This window comes from Staurois parvus, unplaced genomic scaffold (genome assembly GCF_062004578.1).
Source record: "Staurois parvus isolate SC_StPar_1 unplaced genomic scaffold, SC_StPar_1.0 ptg000634l, whole genome shotgun sequence".
NCBI lineage: Eukaryota > Metazoa > Chordata > Amphibia > Anura > Ranidae > Staurois > Staurois parvus.
The window spans coordinates 4,582,502-4,606,087 of NW_028318430.1; the positions used below are offsets into that span (position 1 = coordinate 4,582,502).

The window sequence follows — 23,586 nt, forward strand, 5'->3', positions numbered from 1 at the left end:
ATACATAAAAAAAGTGGGGCAGCAATGGGTGCTAAATTTTCACTTAGGTTAGCAAATTTGTATGTAGACAAATGGGAGAAGGAATTAATTTATTATAGGGCTTTGCCTCAGCTGTATTTTTGGAAAAGAATCATCAACAATGTCTTCATTATATGGAAGGGAGAGGAGGAGTCCTTTAAAATGTTTTTTAAGAGAATACTGAAATTGGAACACATCTGACATAGCGTAATAAGAAGGAAATTTAATTTCTGGACTTGAATAATATAGCTCAAGGAAATCAATTTGTTACCAAAACCTCTTTAAGGAAACAGAACAAACTGGACATATCCCAATTTCGAGTTGTCATAATAAAAAAACAGAGAGGTAATTTTTTTATGATTTAGGAAGAAATTAAACAACACACAATGATGTCTCTGAACAGGCTGAAATTCTTATAGACATATTCTTAGAAAAGAGTTATAAAAAAGAACAGTTAGAGGTGATAGAGAGGGATAACTTAATTACTAACTGGGTAAAAAAAGAGAAGGAATTGGGTGATTTTAGATTTAGAATTAGGTACAATACCAAATATAAAGTGATGGAAATTATTATTCATAAGCATTGGCCTATTTTACTAGGGGATAAGATCTTAGGTCCAGAAACTCCAATTCAAATACAGGAAGGCTCCTACTGTATAGTACAGAGCAGCTTGGCAAAGAATGCAATAGACCCACTGATGAGGAATAATAAAATCACCTTTTTAGATAGAAAGGGTCAGGGAATGAAATGGTATAAATTAAGTTTCACATTACGGAGGGTATACAGAGAGCACTTGGGGACTGTTCATAGATATTTTTACAATATTACGTTTTTTCTTTGAACAGAACTGTTGTATTATAGCATATTGTTTTATTTTTATACACTCTTTCATTTATTAGTAGACAAGCATAGTAGTTTATTTTATTACTACAAATTAAACGCTACCTGAAAAATTCCATGAAGGAAAACCCATAGCCATGTTGTTCTGCTATTCCAGCACATACAACGTTTGCTGATGCCCCGATCAATGTTCCATTTCCTACATAGAAAAATTAAAAAACACAAGATTGTACATTAGGAGTGCTTCTGTTTTTGTATGCAGAAGGATATAAATGTATTTTTTTCCCCAAGAGGTATCCATTGCTGCCAGGCTTCTTTTTCTGTCAGAATGTCTATTAGAGATATTTTACTTTACTTCACCCAGTGACACCTGTACAAGATATGCATGATGCGGTTGTCACAGGCACTAGAATAGGTAGCAATACAAAGATTAAAGTGTTACTAAACCCAGGACCCTGCATTCACTATATCTGGTCTCCCATAGTACACAGAACATGGAAGTGCAATTATTTTAGTAAATATAAACTGCTAAATATCTTTTTTCATCAGCAGTTAGAGCAGTCTTGTGACTTCAGCAGAGCACTAGTTAAAGCTTGTTGGAGGAGTTTTCTTTCTGCACTAAGAGGATGCAAAACCCCTGACCCTCTCTCTGGACAGTGCTGATTGGCCGTGTGCTGATCACATGCACTCTCCCTAGCAAAATACCTCTCTAGCAATACACACTGAACTGAGCATGTGCATATGGCTATGGGTTCAGTTTGTCTCATCAGGAGAAAAGATGTGGACATTTGAACAAGAGGAGGGGCAGAGAAAACAGGATCAAACGACCTTTTTACACAATGCTGAGGATTAACCCCTTAGGTTCCACAGTGAGCAAAACAAGCATGCTTTACTGCATATACAGACTGATTTTACTGTTGTGGGTTTAGTAACACTTTAAAAGAAGTTCAAACCTTTACCCACTAAGAAATGTATTTTTGTTTTTCTCTGTGTCCCAGTTGGAGACATTTTCCAACACTTACTGTCTGACAGAGATGTGACGATAATAAGATCTAAGACCCAAAACTAAGTATAGAGAATGGGGAAGTCACATTGCACACAGTGCCACACTCACTTTCCCCAAAACACACAAGTCGGTAACAGGAAGATTTAAATTTATTCTATAACAAAGAATTGCACCTTGAGAAAATAAAATTCCAGTTAAAAACACATGTACATAAAACAGATCATTTGGATTGCATGCAGGTGGGTAATAAAACTTTCAGAAATTTCATAAAAAGTACTTAGATTCTGCAAATCCTCCTAATACATTGCTATTGTGCCTGTCATAATGCGGTCTATTTACTTATACACATAGGAGTTTGACTAAACTTTAGTAAACCTTAAGCTCTCAACTCTATTCATATTCTACAACTCCTGCTGTAGAGTTATCAACATAAAAAGTGGCAATGATAATGTATAGGAAAATAATCACTTAAAAACCAAGCTGTCCTATATGTTACCTACAGATAGCTAATGAAACACCTTTGATATCCTATGCATTTTATGCATCTCATTTATCTTATTTGGTCTATAATGAATCACTACTGCATTATACTTAACTACTTGCCGACCGCAGATAGCCGAATGACGGCTACACTGCGGCCAGCCAGTTCTGGGTGGGCGTCATATAACATCCTCCCAGAATGCACTCTCCTGCGTGCCCCTGGGGGCGCGCACCCCGGAGATCTCCGTGATCGCTGTGTCCTACGGACACAGCTGATCACGTGATGTGGTAAAAGGCCAATCACAGCGGCCTTTTACCACGTGATCAGCCGTGTCCAATGACATGCTGATTACCAGGAAATGCAACTGCCGGTTCTCGGCTGCACTTTCCTCACGCTGTCAAATCATGAGGAAAGTACTGCCGAGAACCGGCAGTTGTTAGAGCAGGGATCAGCACCGATCATCAGGGCACTGATGATCAGTGCCCTGATGATCGGTGCCCAGCAGTGCCACCCACAAGTTCCGCCCACCTGTGCCCAGCAGTGCGCCCACTAACTCCTCCCACCTGTGCCAGCAGTGCACCCACCTGTGCCCAGCATTGCTCCCACTAGCTCCGCCCACCTGTGCCCAGCAGTGCACCCACCTGTGCCACCCAGCAGTGTCACACAAGTGTGCCCAGAAGTGCCACCTACCTGTGCCCAGCAGTGCCACCCACCTGTGCCCACCCACCTGTGCCCACCAGTGCCACCCACCTGTGCCCATCAGCGCAGCCCAGCAGTGCTGCCAGTCAGTGGCACCAGTCAGTGCCCAACGGTTGTGCCACTCAGTGCCCAGCAGTGATGCCAGTCAGTGCCACCTATCAGTGCTGTCTATCAGTACCCATCATCAGTGTTGCCTATCCGTGACACCTCATTAGTGCTGCCTATCAGTGCCGCCTATCCGTGACACCTCATTAGTGCTGCCTATCAGTGCTGCCTATCAGTGCCCTTCCGTGCTGCCTGTCAGTTCCCATCAGTGCCGCCTATCAGTGCCCATCAGTGCTGCCTCATCAACGCACATCAGTGAAGGAGAAAAATTACCTGTTTGAAAAATTTTATAATAGAAACAAAGAAACTTTTTTTTTTTTCAAATTTTTTTTTTTTTTTTTTGTTTATCGCGCAAAAAGCAAAGCGCCCAGCAGCGCTTTGTGAGAAAAAAATGATAAAAATTTCATATGGGTACAATCTTGCATGACCGCGCAATTGTCAATCAAAGTGCGACAGCACTGAAAGCTGAAAATTGGCCTGGCAAAGAAGGGGGTATAAGTGCCCGGTAGGCAAGTGGTTAATAATATGTTAGTTGTTGTTTTATGAAACTTTCTCATTCAGAATTATAGATCTAGTTATAAAAATTGGCATTAGGGAGTGTCTGACATTCCAGTAAGTTCCACCACCATTCAAAAACACCCACCTCTTACCAAAAGACAAGGCCCCAAATTATAGGAGATCTTGTAATGCTTAGTGAAGCAAGAGAGCCATCAGTCGCAATCTAGCATACTTGCAGAAGAATGGAAACCACAGAACTGTAAGCCAGTGTGCACTAGGATTAGGAAAATCTCTGCTCCAGGTAAATGAAAGCACTGCATTTATTTACATGTCACAATTATATATATGAGTTAGCACAACACTGTTGTTTTATGTATATGGTTTTGAGTGTGGGATCACTTATAAGTGTTATTGCAGAAGCTCAGGTAGTGTTTTTTCATTATAGCACATTGTTTTTTCTTTATTTACTGCACTGTTATTTATTGATTATAGAGAGACGATCCAATCATCTTCTCAGCTTGGTGTCCTGGAAGATTTCTCAAAATACGGTTACCAGTTTTTCCAGTACTGACTATGTTCCTAGCTGCAGAGTCCTGTGGTTTCCATTCTCCTGCCCATATTCTGGACTGCAGCTGATAGCTCTCTTGCTTCACTGAACATTACAAAACCTCCTATAATTTGGGGTCTTGTCTTTTGGTAAAAGGCCATTTATGAATGGCGGTGGAATTCACTGGGAAGTCACAGAACAGTTTTCAGCAATACTGATGGACTTTATTATGTTTTTATTATATTTTGGTTTTTTTTGCATGATTTGCACAAATTGTTGATTTACACATGGTTTATGGATGTTCATATTGAATTATAACTTAAAATTACAGCACAACATATTTCTGTATCATTATTCACATTTGTATTTGGATGTGGTTTTGAGTGCTGCTGTAATTATAGAAATGTATTTATGTTTATTGCGTATTTGCGCCAAGTACAGTTTTTAGAGGTTTTTTTAGTTATTCAGGTGTGTCTGCTCAGAGAATCAAAAAATTCTCCAGCACCTACAGCACACCCATCAGTCCCTTTGATTGGTTATGTTAATTTTGTTAACTCCCTCCTCAGAGACCTGAAAAACTGGCCTCAAGTGCATCTCTTGCTTACTATTGGAACTATGAAGGAATGCTGTCTTTTATGAGAGCCAATGACTTTGATACAGTGTATTATATTGGACTACTATATACAGAACCAAAGCAAAGGAGAATTTTGTTAATTGTTCACTTTGTATCCTGTTTTATATAATGCTTACTAATTGTCTGTTTTATAAAATTCTGTTAATATTTTCTTGCACCATTTTTCCTTCTATTTTATTAAAGTGATATTTATAAATCATTAAGCTGAACCTTTGAGTGGTCTAAACTTTGAAAAAAGCTAACATATTTCAAAGTCTGTACATTTCTGACTGCTCTGTACATTCTTGCCTGCACAGACATTTCTTCAAGACAAGAATTGCAACACCAGATGTTGTAAATGGTCTGTGTCTCCATTAAAACGCATGGTGGTAGCTACAGTTTGTTGACTGGAAAGCCCCAGCCCTAAATATTTACTTGAGTCTGACATCGATCCAGGGCTGTGCACGTCTGCAGCAGCTCTTCTATCCTTTCCCTGCTTTCACAAACTTGGTTGAGAGCAGTGAGAGCCAATGTCTCCTTCTCTGGGGTGGAGCAGAGTTAAGCTGTGTGTCTGAATAGAAGCAAATGGCCTTGCTCAGAAACAAGCATGCACAAGTGCCCCCATAAGGTGTGGCTTACTATGGTGGACACTCGGCTGGGAGGAGCAGCCAGAAGTGCTGTTGGGGGACTCCAGAAGAAGAAGATGGGAGCTTTTCTGTTCAAAACTATTGCACAGAGCAGGTAAGCATAACAAGTTTATTATTTTAAAACTTTATAATCACTTCAGCTTGAGAGTTAACCTGTCCACTGATGATCACTCAATCTGCTGGCATTTAGACTATTGTCCTGGGAGCTGGGAAGTGTGAAGTTTGTAGTGCAGTCTTCACAAGAGGCTGCAACTCTTCCCTGTCCTATCCAAAACAAAATAAAAAACGTTTGAATGGAACCTAAAGTAAAAATTATGTCTGCTTTATCAAACACCTGTTCGGCAAACATATGGCTCTTGTGAAACTGTGCCTTTTGACCCATCAGGCTTGCAACACCATATATGATCAATATGTAGTTTTGTGACAATAAACATAGTGTAATGTTGCCATCCATCCAAGGCACAAATCAACATGACTTCAAAAGGCCTGGATTTCGAGAACCGTTGGGGGCTGAAATATGGAGTTTCCGTTTTACTTGACTTTGGATGATGCAGCACAACAAATAGGCTGCATAGCTATCAAAAAGAGCTTGTGTCAAGGTGTCAATGCAACAAAACTCAGATATTGTGGTCTCTCTTTTTTTTTAAAGAATGATGTAGCTTAAAAAAGACAGATGGCAACTTTTGATACAAAAACATAACATAACATGTTGAAGGTAGGAGAATTTGGAAAACAGGTTTAGCTTTACTTTATTTTGGAACTTGTTTATCTGCCTGGTTGTGTGTTGTAGAAAATGTGTGTAATCAGAAGTATTGCTGTATAGAATTACAAACTCTTTGGCAGATTAAAACCGTAAACAATTATTTTAAAAGAGTTTATGCCCAGTTTTACTTTAATGATTCATATATTATGAAGTATTTATAATGTGGAAAAACCAGTATTATATTGCAGGTCTGCATTCAGGAATGATTAGCACTTGGTTTATTAAAAAAAAAGAAAAAAAAACCTGCTTCCAAAACAAGGAAAAATCTCAAAATGACAGAGCATGACCTACCCATCTTTTAAGCTGCACACTGATCACAACAGTGTGTAAGGAATATTGAATTCTGTGCATTACTGTTAAAATGATTACACAGACTTTGTCCTTTTGTTTTATAACTACAGTACATCAAATTACCAATGACCCAGGTTTTGTATAGCCTCAAGGAAATGCATTGTACATTGAAAAAAGCCAGTGCTTTTTATATGACTGCCTTGGAAAGATCTCTAAATGTTATCAAATGCACTGAGGATGAGATGCTGCATCCATAAAAGCGATGTCATTACTGAGCAATCATGATTCACCATGTAAAATGTTTTTTCTACTGCTAGAAAAAATATTCAAATATTAGCAAATACCACGGAGCAAACTCATCTAACACTCTAGCCTACTCTACTGTATATTTTTATTATAAACTATGTTGAGCTGCCTCTTTAAATATACAATTGTTACAAAACCACATTAAACAATGCCATAATTGACATTTTCACTTAAATGGTGCAAATTTTGTTTTGTGCTGCGCCTTTAGTTCACTACATTCGAAAACCGTGTATATTTCGAAAATATCAGCCCATGATATCCCTTGTGACAAAATTCATAGGTTGGATCTTAACTTGCTGACATCATCATACCTTCAGGATGGAGTAGAATGGAGTTTTATGTATCAGTTTCTGGCTTGTGAGCACCCTGTTGATTAAATATAGCAATTTACTGGATGTTATATGGTTTCATTTATTTCCGTTTCATGATCCGTGCAGCATATAGCTATTGCTGAGGTAAATTGCAGCCTTTTGCTGGATCACTACAGAGCCAACTTACTTTCTACCCAGTGATATTCCATTGTATCCAAATGCGCTCGTGACCTCAGGTCATAGGGCCCATGGGCATGTGGTAAGAAGCTTGAATGTGTGCTGGTGGTGGAACACTGAAAATATCATTTTTTTTAAGTCTTTTTAACAGAGTTTACATTGGATATAAATTGAATGTGGACTTTAACCACTCCCTGTAAATGAACGTATCTGTACATCCTTGGGTTATAGTGCTTCTACCAGGATCATTGCTGACTTTCACAGGGGGCAGAAGGGGATCACCCCACCATGTTTCACTGTCAGGACTTGTGTCATTAGCTGGGTCACCTGCTGGTGGCACTGTTATTTCCAGAGTAAAAGGGCACAGTTTCGGTGGTCACCAGGGACATGGGCTGCTGTCCTTGACTGAAGATCAGTGCTTCAGTATTCCTTGTAAGCCGTGTCTCTGCCTGAGATTGATCCTTGTACCTAACCCTGAGATCTGCTCCCTGTATCCTGCTTCCTGCTCCGAGTACCTGGCTCCCTGCTCCCCTTGTCTCCTGTCCCTGTCCTGACCTTATCCTGTTCATGTGTGTTCCCTCCATTTAAATATAGTTAGTTAGGTTTGATTTGGGGTTTGCACTGTCACGTTTAGTTATCATTTGCATTGTTTATGGTTTACTGGTGTTGGAAATGTGCCATTTTTCTTAATAAACTTATTTTAAGCATATTCAGTTTGATTCCTGATTTTTTAAGGTGCAGCCTACCGATCTGATCACCCTGGCTGGATGCCTATGGTATTACTGGCAGTCACCTTTAAATGTCTCTCCCATTCCTCCAGAGAGCCTGGGACTGATGTGGATGATCGGGTAGGCACACCATCGAGATGAAGGAGAAATTTCCATTCCCCAATTGTCTCTATAGTGTATGAAATAGAGGATTTTGTTACTTACGGTTTTCAGTTTGTTATTTACAAGCCATTAGTGGCTTTTACATTTTTTGATCAAACCAATCTCTGTTTGATCAGATGCTTTTGAGGGCAGATCTCTTATTAAAAAGGGCCTGTCACTGCCTATGCACTCACAAGGGATGTTGTTCATCCCTTGTGATAGCAAAGTTTATCTAAGAAAAAAATTGAAAGACAGTGTCAAAAAAATAAGTAATGAATTAAAAAAAAAAAGTGCTCCCATCACTCATGCTCACATGCAAATGCATACATAATTACTGCATGCATATACAGTACAAATTGTGATCGCAACGGACATGTGATGGTTTGCCACAAATGTCAGAGCAAGAGCAAAAATTCTAACACCAGACCTCCTGTTTAACTCTAAACTGGTAACCTGCAAAGGGTTTTAAAACCTTAAAAAACAATAATCAGCGCAGATTACCACCTCAATAAAATTATACATAAAATAATGTGACGAAAAAAATTCATTTATATCAATATGTGAATATTAAAAAATGTGTTGCCCATAATAAAGTGTCCAAAAATATGTAGATTCCAATTGAAGAAATAAATAAAAATTCTTTAGTGCCAAAAATAATGCTTCCACCATCCACCAGTGAAAAAACCAACATCCACCGCACTCACCAGATATTGGTGAGTATTGCGCCTTCTTGGATTATTATGGGCTCCTAAACCCCCTTTAAGACCTCCAGGATTCCTTTCCACCACAATGTATAAGATGTTCCTCCTCTCGCTCCTGCCTTTTCCTCTCTCCAACTGCACAGCAGTGCAGGGAAAAGAAATACCAATAGTGTAATACTGCTTATAAACTGTGTTATATCAAAAAACCGTTTGCCAAACCACTCACATTTCTCATGATTATTGCTTTTGCCACAGAATCACAGGTTCCACATAGTTTGAAGCCGAGACCTCACAGCCTGATCCAACAGCAGGATGACAGGATACAAGATACCAATTGAATTGAACCAAGATGGCCGCTTGGAACGCACCGCTCAGCGTGCGTTCCACTTACCAGAAATGACGTGGGACGTACGGACAGCCAACCGGAAGTGCGTCAACGCGTTTCGCCCCACCCACAGAACGCCCTGTGCACTATTTAAGTGAAAGTGTCACTGTTTAATGAGGTTCTGTCACAACTGTATATTAAGTGCAGCTTCCCATCTTGTGATATGATGTTTTGTATATATATATATATATATATATATATATATAGATAGATTTTTTTTTCAGTTAGCACAGAGTTTCACATTGTTAGATGTACTCTACTCTATATGTTTGCATTATTCACTGTGAAACATAACATATACAAAAGGGTCAAATGCTGTTGGATGTGTGCCACAACAGTTGCACAAGGGTTACTTTAGTGTTGCCATGCTTTAAGTGAACTGTTCACAATTGGGCAATTCAAACAGTGTATAAGATGTAAAAACCCATAAGGCAAAAAAATATGTTTCTCAAAATGATAATAAGATCAGTAGAAACACATAACTGAATATTTATGGAAGAAATCAATGACCAATAGAGAGGCTTGGAAGAAAAGTCCCTCCTGAACATTGATCTAAAGATTTTCGCCAAAATACTAGCCAATCGTTTACTACACATCATAGATCCCATTATTTACACTGACCAGGTAGGGATTGTACCAAGTAGAGAGGCAAGAGACAATACGATCAGGGCAATAAATGTACATCAATGGTTGACACAGAAGAAACAATCTGGCTTCTTCCTCTATCTAGACGCTGAGAAGGCCTTCGACAGATTGGCATCGGACTACATGGAGGCTGTTCTGAATGGCCTTGGGCTTCCTCCACATCTCTTGAACTTTATCATATCTCTATATATAACACCAACGGCTAAAGATAGAGTCAATGGCCTCCTTTCAGACGCCTTCTCGATAACAATGGGACCAGATAGGGATGTCCATTATCCCCCCTTCTATTCAATCTTACTTTGGAACCTTTTTTGAACTGCATTAAACAGAATGACAACATCAAAGGAATTTTAATCAATGGCAAAATCCACAAAATAGCTACCTTTGCTGACGACATCTTACTTTTCCTGACAGACCCACATATTACGTTACCTAACTTACTACACGATTTCAAACTATTCCAGTATTTGGCCAATTTTAAAATTAACTTCAATAAATCCCAGGCCCTCAATGTTTCCTTAACCCAAGATACGGTCAGACAGGCGAAAACGAACTTTCCTTTCGCATGGCAGTTCGAGTCCATTACATACTTAGGAATCCAATTACCGACTCACCTTACAGAACTCTATGCCAAAAACTTTTTACCCATTTTACGTAGTATCACCAAAGATCTATAGACATGGGACAAACCATTTTTCTCTTCATTTGGCAGAACAGCTATTCTTAAGATGAACGTGCTTCCCAGACTACTATACCTGATGCAAACTATTCCAATTAAACTGCCCAATTCCTTCTTTAAGTCCTATAAAACATTATGTACCTCGTTTCTATGGTGTAATAAACGCCCCAGAATCGGTTTTGAACAACTTACCATGCCTAAGACGGGTGGAGATATTGGACTGCCTGATATCACCCGCTACTATAGAGCCTGTCACATAGCAAGAACAGTAGATTGGTCTACAAAGCACAACCTTAAGGCTTGGGTTAATCTGGAAGCTGCATTTTCGGGGACCCCGCTGGCCACTTCCCTTTGGCTGAAAAATTCCCACATCCCGTCTGAGTTCAGGGAACACCTTCTTATAGGCCCTACTCTATCGTGTTATCATCTGATAAGTCATAAAACAGGATTTTATTCAACCCCTGGTCCACTCACTCCTATCAAAATGAACCCAGACTTCCCCCCTGGTATGTCTCGTGTCTTTCTCGCCGGGTCTAACCCCCCAAACAATTTGACTCTGCATCAACTCTTCAAAGATGGGACATTCTTACTCAGAGACCACCTTCTGAACAAATGGCTGTCCCTATCCCTGATGCCGTGGATGTACAGACAGCTCCACCACTTTATACATAGCTCCTCACATCTAAAAGATTATACTAGACCACTCACCCTATTTGAAAAACTTTGCTCAACAGACTCTACCCAGAGACATGTTATATCTAAGCTCTACACATGCCTCGAAAACACCTCTGACCTTCCATCTAGGAAAGCTTGCAAGGCCTGGAGCTCTGACTTACAACTCCAACTATCGCCAGAAGACTGGGATCACATTTACGAACATATACACAAAGGGTCCATATGTGTCTCCACACAAGAAAACAATTTTAAACTATATTCTAGATGGTACAGAGTTCTGTCCCTGCTTCAAAAATTTGACCCTAACATCTCAGATTCGTGTTGGAAATGTCACCAGGCGACGGGTACACTCTTGCATATCTGGTGGGACTGCCCATTGCTGCAGCCTTTCTGGGAGAAACTCCAACCCATAATCACGCAAGTACGCAAGTAACTAAGTACTCCCTAGACCTCTCCCCCACACAATTCTTGCTCCACCATTTCACACTTCCATTTAGGACGTACCGTAAATCATTCGTCATGCACATGGTAAACGCGGCAAAACAATGTATCCCAGTCCACTGGCGCTCGACACATTTTCCCACTATTTGAGAATGGTTTGCTAGGATCAACAAAATTGAGGAAATGGAGGAACTGATTTCTGTAGCAAAAGACCATCCCGAGAGATTCAGGAAGACATGGGCCTGTTGGAGTCATTTAAAAACCACCACTACCTATCACCTATTATTGCATGAACAGCCTACACCCCCTGATAATTGGACATAATGTTATCTCAAAAGACACCCTAACCACCAGTGATGCATTTAATGCACATTTAGATGGATTGAGACTCAACATCATAACCTATCTTTCAGGTTCTTGACCCACATATTGCCCCATTAAATGATCTTGCACATATTAAACCCTAAGCTATATAGCTATTTTTCTGGCTCTTATAAAACGATGTGACTTATTTTATCTGCAGCTACCCATTTTAACATCCCCTCTACTCCTTACCCATTCTCCCCCTTAAGGGCTTACAAGTAGATAGGTCAATAATTAATATACCTATAACGATTTATCTATTACACTCGTTGTATCTGCTGGTTTGCTATACACCTTTGATATAAAGATATACCTCACCTCAATGTGTACTACAATTCAAACCCATAGCCCGTCTGCAAAACGGGAGGCTGCATATTGTGTCTATGTTCGTACTGTAATCCATATTTGTATGTACACTAATCTGCCTTAACTTCTCCAATAAAATTATTTTTGGAAAAAAAAAAAAGGAAGAAAAGAAGAAATATTTAATACAACCACAGCTGCAGCATTTTCATGAAGTGCTCAATTTCAATTCCTGAGGCATGAATACTTTAAGCAAGAGCTAACCACAACACCCAGTCACCTATCCCGGAGTCCTGAACAAGGAAAGATTACATTTATTTAGTTACTGCCTGAAAATACACTGCTCAAAAAAATTAAAGGAACACTTTGAAAACACATCAAATCCCAATGGGGAAAAATATCATGCTGGATATCTATACTGATATGGACTGGGTAATGTGCTGGGAACGTAAGGATGCCCCATCATTTGATGGAAATGAAAATTATCAACCTACAGAGGACTGAATTCAAAAACACCCCGAAAATCAAAGTGAAAAAATTGTACAGCAAGCTAGTCCATTTTTCTGAAATTTCATTGCAGCAACTCAAAATGGTACTCAGTAGTTTGCATGGCCCCCACGTACTTGTATGCATGCCTGACAATGTCAGGGCATGCTCCTAATGAGACGATGGATGATGTCCTCGGGTATTTCTTCTCAGATTTGGACCAGGGCATCACTTAGCTCCAGGACAGTCTGAGGTGCAACCTGGCGGTGTAGGATGGACGGAAACATGATATCCCAGAGGTATTCTATTGAATTTCGGTCAGACGAGCGTGGGGGCCATTCAATGGTATCAATTACTTCATCCTCCAAGAACTGCCTGCATACTCTCACCACATGAGGCAGAGCATTGCTGTGCACCAGGAGGAACCCAGGAATCACTGCACCAGTGTAGGGTCTGACAATGGGTTCAAGGATTTCATCCTGATACCTAATGGCAGTCAGGGTGCCATTATCTAGCCTGAACGATGTTATAGGCAACGTAATGTTCTCTACAGCTACTCCAGACCCTTTCACATCTGGGTGAACCTGATCTCATCTGTTAAAAGCACAGGGCACCAGTGGTGGACCTGCCAATTCAGGTTTTCAATGGCAAATGACAGTCGAGCTCTATGGTGCCAGGCAGTGAGCAAAGGGCCCACTAGAGGACATCAAGCCCTCAGGCCACCCTCATGAAGTCTGTTTCTGATTGGTCAGAGACATTCACACCAGTGGCCTGCTGGAGGTCATTCTGTAGGGCTCTGGCAGCGTTCATCCTCCGTGCACAAAGGAGCAGATGCCGGTCCTGCTGATGGCTTAAGGACCTTCTACGGCCCTGTCCAGCTCTCGTAGAGTAACCACCTGTCTTCTGGAATCTCCTCCATGCTTTGAGACTGTGCTGGGAGACACAGCAAACCTTCTGGCAATGGAACGTATTGATGTGCCAACCTAAAGGAGTTGGACTGCCTTTGCAACCTCTGTAGGGTCCAGGTATCACCTCATGCTACCAGTAGTGACACTGACCCTAGCCAGATGCAAAACTAGTGAAAACAGACAGAAAAGGTGAGTAGAAAAAAAAAGTAAATGGCCTCCACCTGTAAAACCATTCCTGATTTGGGGGTCATCTCATTGTTGCCCATCTAGTACACCTATTGTTAATTTCCTTAAAGTGTTACTAAACCCAGGACCCTGCATTCACTATATCTGGTCTCCCACAGTACACAGAACATGGAAATGCAATTATATTAGTAAATATAAACTGCTAAATACCTTTTCTAATCAGACGTTAGAGTAGTTTTGTGGCTTCTATCAGTTTTCAGCCAAGTACTAGCTAAAGCTTGTTGGAGGAGTTTTCTTTCTGCTCTAGGAAGATTCAAAACCCCTGAACTCTGTCTGACAAGTGCTGATTGGCCCTGTGCTGATCACATGCACTCTCCTGTCTTATCAGAGGATAAGAGGTGACTGCTTAAATGGATAAACAGGGCCATCAGGATCCAACTGCCATTTTACGTAATGCAGAGGATTAACCCTTTAGGTTTCATAGTGAGTATAACAAGCATGCTACAGATTGATTTTACTATTGTGGGTTTAGTAACACTTTAACACCAAAGCAGCTGAAACTGATTAACAACCCCCTCTGCTACTTAACTGACCAGATCAATATCCCAGGAGTTTAACTGACTTTATGCTATATGCTGAATAAAAAGTGTTCTAGTAGGCAGTTCTATGGCCAGTGTCTGGATTTACAATTTATAACTGAAAGATACTTTAGCACATCACAACAAATTTCCTAAGACCAAGATAGCATTTCCCAAAATGGTATTATGATAGTTTTATACCATTACTCTTTGAGGGTCATTATTTGGATTTTTTTTCATTTCAAAGACAGCGTCCCTTTAACAATAACATTAGTAAAAATTTAGTAGTATAAAAAAATGCATAAAAGAAGAAAAGAACTAAAGCCTATAATGTGTTAAGTTTTACTCGGCAAGCATATTCATTATTATTTGCTAAGTGATGTTTCTTACCTCCAAAACAAGCTCCAATTGCCAAAGCAAAGATAAGTGGCTTAACTGGAAGATCAACATCTGCATCTTGGCTTAAGTTTATTAAAACAGGAATCTAAAAAAAAGTAATATAAATTTGAAAGATAATACAAATAGTACCACATTACACTTCTTAGGTAATGGACAAAAGCATTTCCATCTAAAGCATTCTTTTTTTTTTTTTTTACTGTGTGATTTTTCATTCTTCAAGTTTGCAGTTTTCCAACCCCAATGTATTTGTTAAACATTTTTAAGTTGAGAAGTGCATCAAGTAAGAATTAAGAGAAATAATTTATTTGTGCTCAAGAGATATCAACTTTGCAATCGGAATTTACCAAATATTGTAGGGTTCTATGCTGGATCACTAGATTAAGGAGATTAGCATGAATTTTGCATTACTCACAGTAGGCATCTCACCCACTGAACACTTAAGCATCTTAATTGTAAATAAACAATCAGTATCCCTTATTTATGAACACAGTAACAAGTCATTGCTTCTTCCAGAAAGAACAGCGTTTAAACTCTTATACCTATGGCAATGCCAGAAGGTTTGCTGGATAGCAATGCTTTTTCCTAAGCCAAAACTGAAATGTTAAGCAAATAAAAAGGGATATGGTAACAATACAATTTGATCCTACATAGTGGCTATAAGAAGATGGGCCTGCCTTGAGCCCATATAATGCATAAACATAGCCATAGAGAGAAAGTCCACTAGCAACCTTATGTACTTTAGATATAAAAGCAGTATTGTGCAGCAAAAAAACAAGACAAGTGGATGTGAAACATTCGTATTTAATACCCACAATTCACAGCATTTGTGAAGCAAGAATAGTAGTAGTAATAGTAACGATATATGACAGCTAGCAGACTGTGGTGGATCAGTTATTAAAAAGCAATGGGATCAGATTATATTACAGAGGCATATACACTGGATCCAAAAAGCAGTACAATCGTAAATTAAAAAAGGGCATCTCAGGCTTCACATAGGTGTTCATATATCTCTCCAAAAATAATGAGCAAGGATATGCCTGTCCATCCTCACACAAGTCTTCTGACTTCTAGGTCCCATTACCAACAGTGGCTTTCAAGCTGTAGTTGCAGTACGTCTCCATTGAAGATATAAAGCAGAACTTTACCCATAACAATTTGATAACAATTAATGTTATTTAACAAATGAGCATACATTCCACATATATAATTATGCTACCAAAATTAGTGTGTGCTGTTAATTACCTCCAGCACTGCTCCTGTTTCTTCTTCACCATTTTGGTGAAGCCCAGAGAAGTCCCTTCCTTGCTAAGAACTCAGTATCAAAACCTTGATGTCACTTTCTGCAATTAAAACGTGCACATTTCCAGCCTTGATTGTATGTGTTGGCTTAGCTATAGAGCAAGGCTGCAGACGTTTTACAATGCTGAAGGTCATAGCACTGCCAAGGGAAAGCATATCAGGGAGATAAGGCACTATCCTTATTAGTTTAACTCTTTTGTGTCTTCCTAGCAGCAGAGTGTCAGGAATGGACTCACCACTGGTGGTGGGACTCACCTGCCGTGTGGGCTGCAGTACCAGGGCTGGCCAGTGGGTGCACTCGGCAGCCAGAAGCTCACTCCTGCAATCAAGTCATCACCTGAGGCTGATTGCAGGAGGTGTATTTAAGGAGTGGCCAGGCCTGCAGTCAATGCCTTGGTCAGGGGCGGACGGACCATTTGGAAACTCGGGCACTGCCCGAGGGCCCGGGGTCAGTAGGGGGCCCCATGAGATGCCCCTGGTACCTTTTTCATAGGCTTTTTTGAGTTTGGGCAAGGACACAGGGGCCCCATGATCCCCTATTGCCCGGGGGCCACATGAGTTGTTAGTCCGCCCCTGGCCTTGGTGTATGTTTCCCATGAGCCCCTGTACCTGCATCCTGTCTGCTTCCTGCCTGATCCTGACTATGCTTTGATCCTGACTCTGAACGAACTCCGCCTGCCCTGACCTCGGCTATTCCTGACCACTCTTCCGCTCGCTCCTGGTACCCCGTTTGCTACTGTCCCGGCCTGCTTGACTACATTTGATTTGTATATATGGTTATCTGTTGGAGGTTGGGTTGTTTGCACTGTGTTATGTTTACCTTGCACTGCGTTTGTGTTGTTTAGTCTTTAATAAATTGTCTTGTTTACTCTATACCTGAAGCCTGCATTTCCCTGTGTCAGTCCACACACCTCTGGTCATACCCGGAGCCCTGACACAGAGTTTGCCCTGTCACCTCTCTTGCTTTTATTTTCCCTCTCCTTAATCTTTCCTTCCTTGACACAGTCTGTGCCATACCTGTTCCCTCTTCCCTTCAGCACTAAATGTTTAGGCTGTTGGCAAACAGGCCTCTAGTGACTCACCGATTATTGATACAGTGCCAAGAATGCAGGACAACTGAGGCTGTGCAGAGAAGGGTGAGATGGGCCTTACTAAATTTTAAACAGTTTAGGGACTCATTTTTAATGTTTTACATCACTATACATGCAAAAGGGGCCAGCAGTGATCTATCAGGACTCAATTTTCTGACTAAAGTTCCACTTTAACTTGTTGCCGACCACAGATAGCCGAATGACGGCTGCACTGCGGCCGGCCAGTTCTGAGTGGACGTCATATGACGTCCCCCCAGAACGCGCTCTCCTGCGCGCCCCAGGGGGCGCGCACCCGGCGATCTCCGTGATCGCTGTGTCTTACGGACACAGCTGATCACGTGATGTGGTAAAAGGCCAATCACAGCGGCCTTTTACCACGTGATCAGCAGTGTCCAATGACACGCTGATCAGAGGGAAATGCAAGTGCCGGTTCTCGGCTGCACTTTCCTCACGCTGTCAGATCGTGAGGAAAGTACTGCCGAGAACCGGCAGTTGTCAGAGCGGGGATCGGAACCGATCATCAGGGCACTGATGATCAGTGCCCTGATGATCGGTGCCCAGCAGTGCCACCCGCAAGTTCCGCCCACCTGTGCCCTGCAGTGCGCCCACTAGCTCCGCCCACCTGTGCCCAGCAGATCACCCACCTGTGCCCAGCAGTGCACCCACCTGTGCCACTCTGCAATTTCACACACCTGTGCCCAGAAGTGCCACCTACCTGTGCCCAGCAGTGCCACCCACCTGTGCCCACCCACCTGTGCCCACCAGTGCCACCCACCTGTGCCCACCCACCAGTGCTGCCCACCAGTGCCACCCACATATTAGTGCCGCCTATCTGTGACACCTCATTAGTGCTGTCTATCAGTGCCGCCTATCCGTGCCACCTCATTAGTACTGCCTATCAGTGCCCTTTAGTGCTGCCTATCAGTGCCCATCAGTGCCGCCTATCAGTGCCCATCAGTGCTGCCTCATCAACGCACATCAGCGAAGGAGAAAAATTACCTGTTTGAAAAATTTTATAATAGAAACAAAGAAACTTTTTTTTTTTTTTTCAAATTTTTGGCAATTTTTTATTTATAGCGCAAAAAGTAAAGTGCCCAGTGGTGATTAAATACCACCAAAAGAAAGCCCTATTTGTGAGAAAAAAATGATCAAAATTTCATATGGGTACAATGTTGCATGACCGCGCAATTGTCAATCAAAGTGCGGCAGCTCTGAAAGCTGAAAATTGGCCTGGTAAATAAGGGGGTATAAGTGCCTGGTAGGCAAGTGGTTAAGGATCAGAACTGCTTTTTTTTTTATTTCCAAAAAGTGAGATAGAGCAATCAAACATATTTCTGTAGTTAGTATCAGACTCCAACAAATCAGACATGCTTCAATGGTTGCAAAAAAATAAATAAATAAAAAACGTTTCAACTTTAATGACATTTTTAAAAAGAGCCATACGCATTACAGATTTAAATGTAATTTGAAAAGAGCTCTCCATTTTTAAAAATGCTCCCTATTTTTAAGCTGCTTCTACCATGGTGCTTCTCTCTGTCTGACCACTGTATACATGGCTCCTGACGCCTCAAAAAACTACCACGTGGCTGCAAGATTAAGGCTTGCCGAACAACGGTTATGGAGTCCGCTCTTTCACAGCAGCAGCTGAAGTGTTTTGTGAGAGTGGACTGCATGGGTGGTTAGACAAGTGCCATTCTTATGGCCAAGTGCTTGTAAAGGGAAATGTTGGGGCTGTGCATGCAATGGTCATACATCCTGTCCTCTAGGCAGGATAGAGAGGGGAAGCACATGGTAGAAGACAGCATTTTACTGTACACTTAATGCAATGCATATGGAATTTTGTAAAAAATGCCATTAGAGTTGAAATAAGCCTTTAAAATTAAAATCATTGACTGCTCTGATCAATTTGTTGCCAGTTCGTGTCAAATATTTTGTAGTGGTTTTGTCACTTAGCCAGTAATTTCTTTAATAGAGGACATCAAGCTTATCAAGAGAATTCTTTTCTAGGGGTGTATGACAATGTATATTTGAAAACATCACTTTTGCGAATTGCCACAGGCAGAGGTGCACAAAATTGAAAAGGCATAGTCTGTTTCTCTCTGACTGTGACAAATTTCTCCTCTCTACACTAACAAACTGGCCCTCTTAAAATACAATTGCTACATCAGCATGTGAGCTGTCACACATTGCAAAAGCTGCACATTTGTCCATTCCTTGTGTATGCAATGTTCCCTCACAATAGCCCTGCTAAGATGTGTGTAACAGGCACTATGACTTCAGATCATGAAACCAAATTGTATACCAGCAAGTCAAGTCTATATAACCTACTTGTGAGCTTTTTGACTCTGATGTCCTGTAGTGATATGTTCAGTTAAGTTCTCACCTTTGGTGTCTATTGCATGGAGGGAAAAGTGACACCAATAACTACAAGTGGAAAGCAGGGGCAGTTAGTCTGCATAGAGAAGGCTATCAAAACATAGTAACCAAGGAGGACATTATTTAGATAACAAAGAGGTAAATGCTAACTTTGAAGGAGCTACAAAAATGTAGATGTCCATAGATGAACAACTATAATCTGGAAGCACCTCAGATCTGTACTTTAAAGAAGACTGATAGGAACAAAAGTATTACTGTTTAAAATCCATATCAAATCTATTTGGTGTTTTTTCTTGATTGATACGAGTTCCATGAGAGCAAATAGCAATGGAACCAGTGGTGCTGTCCTTCAGGATTTATCTGAAGGAACATTTGTTTGATCTTCTTGGGAAGCCAGTTTCTATACAGATTATCACATACTGGAGCAAGAGATTCACATTGGTTTATACACGAATAAACAGAAAGGGTGCACACACCTAGCGTATTATCTTCAACACTATATTAAAAATAGAAATAATGAAAGTTTCTACTCACAAACCAAAGTGAGCTAAAAGCATGTATTGTATTAAGCGCACAGTGTGGACCACTCTCCACCTTCAAATGGAGACTAACAACAGGCCAGCTGCACTAGGCTTGTGCACCCCGTTTCTTTGTGTCATTCCCAGTTTTGGATCTCCCCATTTCAAGGAGGCCTGAACCACCTTAATTTCTTGTTGTGGCTGCTTAAGGGACCCAAGATCATTGACCTAGGTCATGAGCTACTTGAAGCTGGCAAATACAAATGCAGATGTGCAAAAATTATAATTAAACAATCGGATCCAACTGCTATCAATCTGCCCAGGGAGGAGGGAGACAGCAGCAATAACAGCTGCTCTTATGCACATTACTGGATAGGGTCAGGCTTAGGGAATAATAAGGTAGGGGGGGGCCTGGGGGATCCTGCAGTACAGGTGTTTTTGTTTTACCCTAATGCATAGAATGAATTAAGGTAAAAAAAAAAATCTTAATGCTTTACAACCACTTTAAAGCTACACTGAGATAATTAACCATTTAATTAGAAATACACTCTATTCAATACGCTGCTAAATAAATTACTTTCAAACCATGATTAAATCTCTCCAAACCAAAATGATAGTTGATCACCTATGTGGTCCTTTGCAAAGTATATGCATATATGCCATCTGCTTATGAGCATTTCCATAGTCCTAGGCATGCTTTTACCAAATATTCTAGGCTGGTTGGATATGGACACCTAAATTGGAAAGACTCAACTGCCTTTTCCAGAGACTAGATTGGGTTGGGTAACCCATCCATATGGATGCTGTAGCTTCACATAAGGTACACCACTACTGAATAAATACAATTATGCATTTTTTCTTGAGGCTACTGAGCACTGGGAACATCAAAGAAACTGCATATACTCTGTAAAGGGGGAAAGAGGGCCAAAGAAATCTCAAATGTTTTCAGAATCTAATTTTAGATATTTCTCTAAGAATAGTAATGTAAAATGGCTTAGAGCATTGACAAACAAACAGTAAGACAATTTTCATGACAAAATGTTATCATAATAATCTATGTAGATATGGTGGCTAACTATCCTGCTTAACCTCCCTGGCGGTATAATTATTTCAGATTTTTGGTGCTGAAAGCGGTACCATTATTTTACATGGAAATTTGGCGTTTTATATTGTAGGCCTGTAATTCTTAGGAATAACTCACTGAAATCTGTCCGAACAAGAGTCTAGTAAACATCCCGGATAAAACTTGAAACACAAAATCATAAATTATAATTTAATAAATAATCATAAAAAATAATAATATAATCATAATAAATTTAATTCAGTAATATAATCAAACCAAAAACACTGAAATTTGAAATATAGCGCCGAATTGCCCCACGAATCATTATCACTCAATTCTGCAAGTGGTTCTGATTTACTATCGCTGTTCTCTAGCTGGTCTAAAACCGCTTTTAACCTAAAGGGACGCTTTTTGGACGCAATGGACATTTCTCAGTTTCCAGGCAGGAAGAACAGTAAAAATGCAGGCAGGGCACAGGACAAAGCACTCGGGACAAAATGTATGTGAAATGGTTTCATACAGTAATATTTTACTATGTGATTGTAGTGAATTTAGTAAATGGCACTTTTTGTCATTTTCAAATTTCTTGCCATTCTGTCCCCCGTACGTCCCGACGCTCGCAGGAGATGGAACCCAGAAGACAGATGCCGGCATCCGCCGGATTACATTGCCAGGGACACTGCAGGAGGGACATTGCGGGAGCGCAGGACAAGGTAAGTGATCGAGGGATCGCGGAGCAGCGCCGCATGGTATTCCCGAGTGTAGTTCGGGGTTATCGCTTGTAGTACTGAAACTTTACCCCGAGCTACACTTGGGAATACCGCCAGGGAGGTTAAACAGCAAAAGAGCTTTCCTTAAATAACAGGATTTTTGTACATAAAGTAAAATCTATTTAAGTTCATTAAGGGACACATGATTCAGTTAACTGGGCTATATTTCCACCTACAGGAAAAGTTAGACACTGGAAAACAAAAAAAGCTATTGTCCAGTCAGGTAAACCCCTCCTACTCCCAGCATGCTTCAGTTTTGTAGATAAGCAGTACACAACAGTAGATCACAAAATATAGAGGATTGAGACTGGGGCCCCCAATGAATTTAAATAGATTTTATGGTAAGTACAGAAATACTGTTTTCTTTATTGGTCATTCAGTGACCAAGGAAATTCAGTAAATCTGAAACAATTGGGATAGTCCAATGAGGGGTGGGCATCACAGCAAGCAAAGTGCCAACAGGGCCAAAAATAAACATAAAATTGTGGCAGTCTGCAGCTCAAGTAGCAGACTAAAATATCTTAAACCCAAAGTGGGCATCATATGAGGCCTTAAATAGTAACTCCACTTTTGTGGGAAAAAAAAATATTGCAGAAAAAAATATAGTATATGCAATTGCAACACAAGCCATTTTTTAACTTAATGTTATTAAAAATTATCTTTCCTTTTCAATGTAAAGTGCTGTAATTGTCTGTAAAATTCAGTGAAATATGTCAACCTGGGGCTTTCTGTACACAGTTGGTGTACAAAACCCCCCCAGAAATGTCACTTCCTGCTTGGGTGATTGGCTCACTGATTTTCTCCAAAAGTCTTCACTAACATATAAATAAACCAGAACATATCATCTAGTTAAATATATGCAGTATATAAATGAATATATCACCTAAATTATATCACTTCAAAACTAATAGTAGTAATAAATGTACATTAATTCCAAAATTCCAAAATAAATTCCAAAAAACTCAAGTGTCCAAGAATAAGCTGAAACTGATACAAAATAATACAGTGTCCAAAAAAAGAAAAAAAAAAACATCAAAAACAAATGCAGCAAAGCTTTTTTTCTTCACTTTTGTGTAGTGATGACTAGTCAACCACCCTTAGAACTCCAAACCAAACACCACGTGCTGTCCTTTACCCACATGGATCTGCCCTTACCAAAAGATATTGCCACACTTTCACAAATATGGCAATTGCACTTAGGAGATCCAAGAAAGATGAAATCCACCCCTTTATATGTAATCTCTCCACCAGCGAGCACACAAAGAAAAGGCTATATATTGGGTTATTTACTAAAATTGGAGAGTGCAAAATCTGGTGCAGCTCTGCATTGAAACCAAAAAGCTTTTGGTTTAATTGTCAAAGCTTAAATGAACAAGCTGAAGTTAGAAGCTGATTGGCTACCAGGCATAGCTGCACCAGATTCTGACTGCACCAGTTTTAGTAAATCTACCCCATAGTTTGATATCATAGGATTAAAAGCCTTTTATCAACACAAAATCATTATACTCACATTTAAATTGTACAACAAAGCATCTAAAATGTCCCCCAG

At 40.4% G+C, this 23,586-nt stretch overlaps 1 protein-coding gene across 1 annotated transcript in view; it reads right to left on the reverse strand.

The window, feature by feature from the left end:
• OCA2 (OCA2 melanosomal transmembrane protein) overlaps positions 1–23,586 on the reverse strand; it is a 444,033-nt gene that overhangs the window by 53,298 nt on the left and 367,149 nt on the right. The window contains exons 22-23 of the mRNA XM_089693490.1: positions 14,912–15,005; positions 964–1,057 (exon numbers count right to left, since the gene is read on the reverse strand). Coding sequence (XP_089549616.1) covers positions 964–1,057; positions 14,912–15,005 — 188 coding nt within the window. The remainder of the gene's footprint in view (positions 1–963; positions 1,058–14,911; positions 15,006–23,586) is intronic.